This window comes from Pempheris klunzingeri, chromosome 14 (genome assembly GCF_042242105.1).
Source record: "Pempheris klunzingeri isolate RE-2024b chromosome 14, fPemKlu1.hap1, whole genome shotgun sequence".
Lineage (NCBI taxonomy): Eukaryota > Metazoa > Chordata > Actinopteri > Acropomatiformes > Pempheridae > Pempheris > Pempheris klunzingeri.
Window position 1 is genome coordinate 9,870,971 of NC_092025.1, and position 10,254 is coordinate 9,881,224.

A 10,254-nucleotide genomic window follows, 5' to 3' on the forward strand; every position below is an offset into this window, starting at 1 on the left:
GTGACAATAACAACACAAAACAACATTTAAAGACCACTCATTAGAAATGAATGGGTGAGACTACAGATAGTTTGTATGCTTGAGTTCAGGCACATGTCCATCCATGTGTGTCTGAGCACACACACACACACACACACACACACACACACACACACACACACACACACACACACACACTTGATAAAAAAGTTCTATATATTGCTATGAAACAATGTTGCAATTGTCCAGCCAGGAAGTGAAGTGTGTGTGTGCGTGTGTGTGTGCGTGTGTGTATGTGTGTGTGTGTGTGTGTGTGTGTGTGTGTGTGTGTGTGTGTGTTTGTGTGTGTGTGACGAACGGCCATGTGCCTGATCTTAGGTTTACACAGTAATTGTAGTCTCATTCATTTCTGATGAGTAACTTTTGAGCAGGAACACCACAAGTGTAAAAACACAGTTTAAACAAACACTCAAAATTGTATGAAAAATATCAAAAAGTTATCTTGTGTGCTCAGGTGTCCTGTGTGGACAAAGTCATGAAGCTTGATGGCAGTCAGATGAAATAAACGACATTTTTGAGACAGAAAAAAGTGTCAAATTTAGTGGGAACACAACAGGAGGGTTAACAGTCCAGCAAGGACTGTGGAACAAAAATACAAAAAAAGGGAGCTTATTATTTACTAAGAACCAGAGAACATTACCTTCCTGTATATCTATTAGAAGAAATGGGCACAGTGCTGGAAACCATTGTGGAGTGACGGAGCTTGAGGTGTCTCCCAGAGGAGATGCTGCACGTCCAGCAAGATGTTAACTTAAATCTTACAGTCAGCAGTTCCTGCCCTGCTTTTCCTCTCGACCCCCCCTCTGATACTTTTTAGTGCTGGTGTGTATGCTTGTGTAGACTACAGTGTGGATGCACCGGGCAGTACTGCCCCCTAGTGGGGAGAAGTGCCCCTACAGCCCAGCCCTCACTACAACTTTACACCAGATGCTCGTACAGAGAAGCGCGTCCACGCGTTTTTTTCTTCGTCATGCACACACCAGCTGAACTCCTGAAATCTTACATTACTCCTATTAAAGGTGGTTTATAAGTCATGGCTGGATGTGCCGAGCCGATAAGGGGCGGTGTTGTTTAAGACAAGCGGTGCCTTTGCTCACATTTGTAGTGTTTCGCCCTCCCCTTCTGGCAGTCACATGGGCGCTTTCTGCTCTCCCGTGACACTTTTGAACAAATAATAAGAGGACGAGGCGTGTCACGGCCGTGCTGTTGTTATTGGGCAGCACATCTTCCCCAGCATCAGTGTGGGGACAGCTCGGCCCTGAGCACCGGCCTGCAGCGGACACGTCTGACTGTCCACTGCGCATCTGATGTGGGACACCCTCCTCCGGGGACACGCCGCAGACACAGCCGGAGTTTTGAAGCAGGAAGTGGGTGAAACCGCTTCAGCAGGGTGAGTCTGGCTGTTTCAGGGGGGGCAGGAAACATCTCGGGGTGAGTCTAGCTCTGGGTGACACCGTGCAGGAGCACTTTAAACCGGCTGTGATGCTTTATGACTTCCTGACTGCCCGGGAAGAGACCCAGCACGGAAACAGACTTACAGATTTACCCAAGATGCAGCTGCACATGTGGCGCATTATTCACCCATATTTTTTACCCCTTTCAACCCCAACACGGGGGAAGTTGTTATCTCACAGTTGCTCCACCCATGTGTGACGGAAACGGTGATTTATTTTGGTAGCCGACTTGTTTCTAAAGTAGGGTCCGTGGACCCCAGTTGGGCCTGTTCTGGTAGCTTCAGGCGGTCTGCACCAATATCAGAAAGTGCATCAGTAAGAGCATCTTGCAGATCTCAGCAGTGGGGCCAAAAGCCACTCCCTGCATCAGTTACACTAAGGGAAGTTCTCCCACGATTGTCACTTCTTTTTAATGTTAAACTTCCCTGTTAAAGCCACCAACAACCCACCATGATGGGGCTGACAGGATGTCTCATCAGATGTATTTACTCATCACTTGTTGTACATGTTGTTCAACCGCATTAAAACAGCAAACTTCAAGTGTTTTAAAGGTCTTTTAGTGATGCCTACATGCTAGTTTAATGGAAACAAACATGAATCTGTGAAGTTAATCGATCAGTTACATGCATTTACATATCAGGATGTTGTTTTCTGCATGAATCATCAGTCAGTTCATTTTGAAAAACGTCTTGAGCTTCAAATTAGTTCAGTCTTAAACCCAATGTTTAACTATCACATGAGACAAAGGAAAGTAGTAAATTCTCATACCTGAGCAGCTGCTATAAAAAGAAGATTGATAATGATTAATTAATGATCAAAATATATGCTAATAATTTTTCCTCTCTCATGACTAATCTCTAAATCAAATAACTGTTGCAGCTCTACTGTCATAATAATGTGAACATCTGTTGTAGAGAAGAATCAGTGACTGGGTGTGATGACAGTAATAATCACGAGCTTATAAGTCCGTACATGTCCCATCATGCTTCTGTCCTAGTTTGGGTTTCCCATCATGTGCGTCATGTAGCTGGTCTGGTAACTAACAGAAAGGCTCAGTGATTAAACCTTCCTCTTGGAGAAAAGAATGGGGAAGGTGAACGCTGGTATCTTAGAGGAAGATGACAAACAAAGTCACCGGTGCAGAGTGGGGCCTGCTCAGGCTGCTCTGCAGGACGTCTCTGTCTGCTCTTCGGTTGGAGTTGCATGTAAAACCAGACGAGTAGCTGTGAATCAGCTGACTGCAAATACCAAGCTGAGGTGTGAGCAGCAGCTTTCATGAAGGACAGAGTTGGAACCTTCACTTGTAGGTTCCCTCTGGTGGCGTTTGAGGGCTTCAGCTGTATTGTTTGGTAAAGAGTGGACAGTGAGAGCGGTCGACTGTACACATGATGATCATCATTTTTAGGGAAGCTCAGGAAAGGGTGAAAAGATCACTGTGTGTTTGTGGCTTGTTGCTGCATTTCATTTGAAAGAGGACAGTAAACAGAAGCTGTACCCATTCTGAAATAAATCTGACAGTATTGTGAGTGACTGATAAATGGTCCGACTTTGTCCCTGTAAGACAGCAAAATGTTATATCTTGACTGATTTTTCTTTTTTTTTTCTTTTTCACAGGGCAAGCAGACAGGCTCTTCTCACCAACCATGCCGAACGAACGCACCCCTCTGATCACCTCAGGGGTGTGTGGTCTGGCCGTCACCGCAGCAGCATGCGGCGCGGGGTCGGACGCCACCCCTGACTCCGGCTCAGGGACGCCGAGCAAAGACCCGCGAAAACTGAACACTTTTTTTGGGGTGATGGTGCCCACCATCCTCTCCATGTTCAGCATCGTGCTCTTCCTGAGAAGCGGTGAGCGGCGCGTGTGTGAGATGAGAGACCTAAAAGCTGTTTTGGGTTGTAGATGCTTGTGTGAATCACTTATGTAACTGAGTCATTGTGCTGTACAGCAGTGACTAACACTGATGTGATCTCTCTCGCAGGGTTTGTGGTTGGCCATGCGGGGCTGTTACAGGGTCTTTTAATGGTGATTGTAGCCTACACCATTATATCTCTTACCATACTGTCCATCTGTGCTATTTCCACCAACGGAGCCATACAAGGCGGTGGAGCCTACTGTATCCTTAGAGACCCAACACATGTTCAAAATGTGTTCCTTGAGTGTTACTTGATCTTATCTACAGTTTCACCCGCTTCAGTTGAAACATCAACCTTAACAAAATGTGGTCAGATATGATAAGCCGGTCTCTGGGCCCAGAGTTTGGAGGAAGCATCGGTTTGATGTTCTTCCTGGCCAAAGTGTGTGCATGTGGAGAGTATGTTCTTGGTCTCGTGGAGGCCATACTTGACATATTTGGTTCGGATCCTGGTAAGTTTTTGGTTGCTTTCTGTTCTTTCTCCAAACTACTTTATTTAGCCACACATCTCACAGGAGTCTGAGTTTTCTGCCTGCTTCCCTCTGTTATAGAGTCGTCTGTGTCTGAGGGGGTGCGTGTGCTTCCTCAGAGTTACTGGTACACAGTGCTGTACTCCTCAGTAGTCCTTCTGCTGTGTCTTCTTGTGTGCCTGGTGGGCGCCCACATCTACTCCCGCACCGCCTTCGTCATCCTGCTGGTGGTCACCGTCTCCTTGCTGTCCATCTTCATCAGTTCTGTGGCGGTCAAACCTCGTGATTTTGTCATCACCCACCGGGCACCCGGCAACCAGACCCTCCGCTACAACGCCAGCTACACGGGCTTCAACGCTACCACTCTGAGGAACAACCTGGGCTGTGAGTGTTGGGGCACGAGGTTGATCTCAGTGTGGATATGAAACTAGATTTACGAGCAAATCTGCATTTCACTCACAAATTTAGGAGCATCTATTAATGGTCTCGCTGTTGTTCCTCTTTTCTCTCACTGCAGCTGGTTACTCTCTGGACTACAGCACCAACTCTGTCATGTCTTTTGCCACTGTGTTTGCCGTCATGTTCACCAGCTGCACTGGGATCATGGCCGGAGCCAACATGTCAGGTTAAAGCTCGTTGTCCAAGTACATTTACTGATATACTGTACAATTTTGAGGTACTTGTATATTACTTGAGTATTTCTATTTAACGCTACTAATTCTGCTCAACTACATCTCAAAAGGTAAAATTCAGTAAAATTCTACTTACACATTAATGGATCAGAATGAATAATATAATAATATTATATGCAATTTAAGAACATTCGCAGCTGCTATTTTTCTGCAGAACAAGTACTTTTAATGCTTTAAATACATCAGGTGATGATGCATGTCATTGTGCAGAATAATACATTTTATTCACATATTCACTAAATCTGCTTCTAAACACAAACAGGCACAGCCTGATGTTTACTCTTACTCCACATGTCTCTGAAGGGGAGCTGAAGACGCCGAGTGTTTCCATCCCTAAAGGCACCATCATTGCCGTATTTTACACTTTCACAGTCTACGTCCTCCTCTTCATCTTGATCAGCGCCACCTGTGACAGGTCTGAAATGTTGTCTGATGTTAATACGTAAAGAAAGATCAATAATCAAATAAACAGCTGAGGTCAGGACGCAAATTGGCGGTCATTTGTTTTTGTTTTCTTCTGTAGGACCCTGTTGATTCAGGATTATGGGTTCCTGCAGAAAATAAGCATCTGGTCGCCGCTCGTCACCATTGGGATATACTGCGCCTCTCTGTCAGCTGCAATGTGCGCTATGATCGGGGCGTCCCGTATCCTCCATGCTCTTGCTCTGGATCACCTCTTTGGTGAGGCTTCTTTACTTATCATGCCGGTGCCTTGCTTGCGTACCGAGTCGTTTTCTAAGAAACTTTTATTTTCTTCACAGGTTTGCCGTTAGCCCCAGCTGCCATCACATCGAGCTCTGGGAACCCGTGGGTGTCAGTGCTGTACACCTGGTTTCTGGCTCAGGTGAGCGGAGCTTCTGCGCTGTGCAGTCAAGTTACAGTCGGTGTCCTAAGTTGATGAGTTTGCGGTTTGTTTGTGTTTCAGTGTGTAGTGTTTGCAGGCCAGCTCAATGCTGTAGCAGGTTTGGTGACTGTGTTCTACTTGCTTGCCTATGCTGCTGTTGACCTGGCCTGTTTGGCTCTGGAGTGGGCGTCGGCACCCAACTTCAGGTAATATAGATCAATTACTATTAAAGGCCAAAATAAGAGAGCCTGTAATTGAATCCAACACTGAATAAATAGAACAAAACTGCAAACAGTAAGCGCTGAAATGCCTGTCACTTACTCACAGTAGCATCATTTTTAGAGCTAGTGCTCAGCATCATCGCTAACCTTATCAGCCTCAACTGGATGTTAAACTGTCATGTGTTGTGTGGGGCAGTAAAAGTAATATTTATTGCCTCTCTCTGCTTCTGGTTCTCATGTGTCGGGCGGCCTCTGTTTTTTGTCTCCGTGTTTAACAGACCCACCTTCCAGCTCTTCTCCTGGCACACCTGCCTGCTGGGGATCCTGAGCTGCTTAGTGATGATGTTCGTCATTAACCCCGTGTACTCCTCGGGCAGCATCGTCCTCCTGTTACTGCTGCTGCTTTTCCTCCACTACAGATCGCCCACCAGCAGCTGGGGCTACATCAGCCAGGCTCTCATTTTCCATCAGGTACCTGGACTCCTGCGGAGACCCGCGCACTAAATCAGACACGTGCTGCAGTTTGTCAACAGTGCTGCCTTCCTTTTTTGGTTTAGGTGCGCAAGTATCTGTTGATGCTGGATGTGAGGAAAGACCATGTGAAGTTCTGGAGGCCACAGGTCTTGTTAATGGTGGCCAACCCTCGCTCTTCCTGTCAGCTCATCCTGTTTGTCAACCAGCTGAAGAAGGGGGGGCTGTTTGTGTTGGGCCACGTGCAGCTGGGAGATCTGGGTAATTCTCTGTGGATGGTCTGTGGTGGCCATCTGCAGTTAACAGTATCAAATTATTCTTATCTTTGAATTATTTTCCTCTGTGCCCCCCCCCGCCATATGAACTCTCTTCCAAGTCCACTGGCACCACCATGGGAGGCTAACTCATGTGCTTTCACTTACCATCTGCTGCTATTCTTGCATTATTAATAAAAGAATAAGTTTTCTGAGTAGCACTGTGGCACCAGCCCAAGGACTTGCTCCTTGTTACATTTGCGAAATAGAAACCTATTCTTTCAGTGCACTATAACAAAGTATATTGTGTGACAAAACTCAGAAAGCAACTTTCTGACATATTCCTCCTTTGACTCTTTCACTCAGTTTGTCTCTCTGCCCCCTGGTGATCATTAGAAAACATGACAGTGTCTGCTAACATTGAAATGAGATACTTGCAGTATGTTTACTGATGTACCTGTACTTTACATTTTCATTTTATGTTATTATAATATATAATTCTATTCTGCTACAGTTCAGAGGGAAATATTATACACTTTGCTTCACTGCATTTGTTTTTACAGCTGTAGTTACTTGTTACTTTGCTGTTTAAGAGTGTATATATGTTTAAAAATACCAAATTCAACACATTGTTTAAAATCAAATCAGTGTTTTTTGGCTATGGACCTCTTATAAAGAGTTCAAATGATCCAGAGTCTTTAGGAAAGTAGTAAAAAAAAAAATGAATACAAATTTGTGCACCAGAATGAAGCTTCTTAAGCTCTCTTACTTTCTTACCCCATGAAACATCTCAAGATCACCCTGATTTATCTTGTTGGCAACGACTGAACCAAAGTAACTGAATATAAAGTAGTAACTGATTCAAAATAATATAAAAGGGGTAATTTTACTGGAAAATGAATAGTTTAATACTGAGTACATTTAGGTGATTATGTTCTTTTACTTAGGTAGGATTTTAAATGCCAGACTTTTACTTGTGATGGAGTATTTTTACATTGTGTTACTTAAGTGAAGGACCTGAATACGTCCTCCGCCACTGTTTGCTTGTCTCCTTTCTGCAGTTCTGCCCATGATGTGTTTCAGTGGGATTGCATCAATGAAATTAATTCCTGTATTTTATTACTACTTGTATCACCGGTATTCAGATCTATGTAGTAAATACATTTCTGTCTTTCCTGTGTTTTAGACACCCTGCCGTCAGACCCAGTCCAGCAGCAGTACAACTTCTGGTTGAGCCTAGTTGATAAACTTGATGTGAAGGCTTTTGTGGACCTGACGCTGTCTCCCTCCGTCAGACAGGGAACACAGCATCTGCTGCGCATCACAGGCCTAGGTAAGCTCTGATTTCTGTTATCCCTGCCATGCACACATGCAGCACAGCTTATGATGCTGCTTTATCCGTACTGTATCTGCACGCTTTTCTGTCTCTCTCCATAAGGTGGCATGAAGCCCAACACATTGGTTTTGGGTTTCTATGACAGCTGCACCCCTGAGGATTTCTTTCTACAAGATACCGCATTCTGTGACTCCTCAATGGGACAAGGCAGCGAGGGCGATTATAATTTTGGGGTTGACTTGCCTTCGTTACAGGCTCATTTCCCCCCAGTGCGACATGTAGAGAGCCCACGCTGGTTATCACCAGAGGAGTATGTAGGCATCATTTCTGATGCCATTAAAATGAGCAAGAACGTGTGCCTTGCCCGCTATTTCTTCCAGCTGGAGGGAGAGGGTAAAGACAGCAAGGTGGACGGGTCAGAGCGGACCATAGATCTGTGGCCTCTCAACCTGCTCCAGCCAGGCAGCCGGGATTATGAGGACGTGTGCAGCCTCTTTCTGCTTCAGATGGCCTGTGTGCTCAACATGTCCAACAAATGGCGCCATGCAAGAATGAGAATCTTCCTGAACGTGGAGACCGAGTCCAGTGACCAGGGCTGGGTGGTAAACGAAGAGACATTTCGAGAGCTGCTGAAGAAGCTGAGGATCAGAGCGTCGATAAAGATCGTGCCGTGGGACTCTGTGGTGCAGCACCACGTTCAGCCAGACGGGGAACCAGCACGAGCTCTGTCCGAAGACTTCTTGACCGCAGTGAACTGTATGCTGATGGAACACAGCTCACAAGCTGCTGTGCGCTTCCTGTATTTACCTCGACCTCCTGCTCATCACAGCCACTCCCAGCAGTACTTGGCTCAGTTGGAAGCAGTGACCAATAGTTTAGGGCCAACGCTCCTGATTCACGGTGTCACCCCGGTCACATACACTGATCTGTAAGCTTGTGCAATCATGGCTTTTGTTCGTATTGTGTCATTTGATAATGTACATGCAGCAACGTCTCATTTTAGTGAAAGTACAAACTCTGCTTACATGTAAAATTAACACATTATGGAATGACAAGAGGATGCTAAGGGACAGTATTTAGCACCAGTTACTATATTTGCACCTAATGCAGCTTTTTTTGTTGTTTTAGTGAAGCTTAGAAAAGAACCACAGTTGAGCACATTTTTAAAATACACCTCTTGTGGTTTTTGCATTCAAATAGGATGTTTTCCTATTTTCATATACTTGAACTGGCTCAGTGTTTGAGCCAAGAGATTAGGGAATACGAACGTCTAACAAATTATGTTGATATAACCTTGTGTTTGCATTAGCTTTAGGTCTGTCTTTTAACATAAGACAGAAATAAAATGTGTCAAAGACTCAAAACAAAACCGCTATTTGTTTTGAGCAATACGGGTTGTGTAGGACATTGAATATAGAAATGTTTATATATCAATTCAAGGATTGTGAATTTGATGTGTTGACTAAAGATGACCACGATATAAACTTATTTTCCTAGTTCCGTTGGTATTGTGTTAATGCATAATATTTGTTTTTTAAACTCCTGTATTTTTGCTGTTTGCTTTTTCCTAATTTCTCACATATTTGCTGGTTGTTGGACCAAGTGATCCAAAGACTTTCTGTTCCTGAGCTGAAATGAGTTCAGATTTTTTCTTCCATGCACTTCAGCAAACCTGTTTTCTTCAGCAGTCTTCAACAAAGGAAGCTGGTTTATATGTCTTACCTCAAAATAATGAACAGCATATGTTACTGTTAATATGTTGCTATATTTGTTAACTTTAAAAATATATTAGATTTCTACGTTTCATGATACAGTCTGTTAAAAATGCACCAAAAGGGAATTATATTGATGGATACTTTGGAGATCCATCCTAATCCAGTCTTAGTCAGGACCAGGACCAACAATACAACAAAGTCAAGAGTGAAACCAAAGCAAGTTGTCACATTTTTACACAACAATTCACTTACCAAAATTACGAAATACAGAATAAAATGTTACTGCATTCTTGTCACGTTTTCCTTTAGCCATTTGCATGAGTTGTGGTTAATGGTCAATGAGAACACCTTAAAAGGACTGACTCTTGTATACTAAAGATCTGTTGTAGATGTGCATTTTCAATTGCTGCTTGTCACAAGAGATAATACTGTATAAGTCAAATGTACTGTCTTGTTATCTTTTAAGCTGTAATGCAAAATCCTAACAGAAAACATATATTTAAAAGATTGCTTGAATGCAATACAAAGAGAGAGTGTATCTGTACATCTGTCAAAAGTAATCATTTCAATATGAATAGAAACAATACAGACAAACTCTACTCTGCTGCCCTGAAGATGTGTAAGGCTGTTCAACATGTTTGGCCCATAGATAAATAAAAACTCACGTAAATTATAATATTTAAGAATGAATAAATGTACATATAACAGTATTTACATGTACAGTGTAGTCTGTGTATTCTAGCAACCTTTCAATGATATTACATACATTTTATATATGTGAGAAGTGGACCTACAGTGAAGATAAACCATTATAATGCTCATATTCAGCTGCAAAAGTCAATATT

At 43.6% G+C, this 10,254-nt stretch overlaps 2 protein-coding genes across 2 annotated transcripts in view; one reads left to right on the forward strand and one right to left on the reverse strand.

The window, feature by feature from the left end:
- The window catches only part of gltpd2b (glycolipid transfer protein domain containing 2b), a 139,068-nt gene that overhangs the window by 83,310 nt on the left and 45,504 nt on the right, over positions 1 to 10,254 (reverse strand). The gene's annotated exons all lie outside the window — the stretch shown is intronic.
- slc12a9 (solute carrier family 12 member 9) lies at positions 1,358 to 10,099 on the forward strand. The gene is made up of 14 exons (XM_070843961.1): positions 1,358 to 1,429; positions 3,108 to 3,341; positions 3,473 to 3,607; positions 3,721 to 3,858; positions 3,958 to 4,260; positions 4,394 to 4,501; positions 4,872 to 4,983; positions 5,092 to 5,249; positions 5,330 to 5,412; positions 5,494 to 5,618; positions 5,912 to 6,104; positions 6,191 to 6,365; positions 7,545 to 7,691; positions 7,797 to 10,099. The coding sequence occupies exons 2-14, from the start codon at positions 3,137 to 3,139 to the stop codon at positions 8,624 to 8,626; spliced, it is 2,712 nt and encodes a 903-aa protein (XP_070700062.1). The 5' UTR covers positions 1,358 to 1,429; positions 3,108 to 3,136; the 3' UTR covers positions 8,627 to 10,099.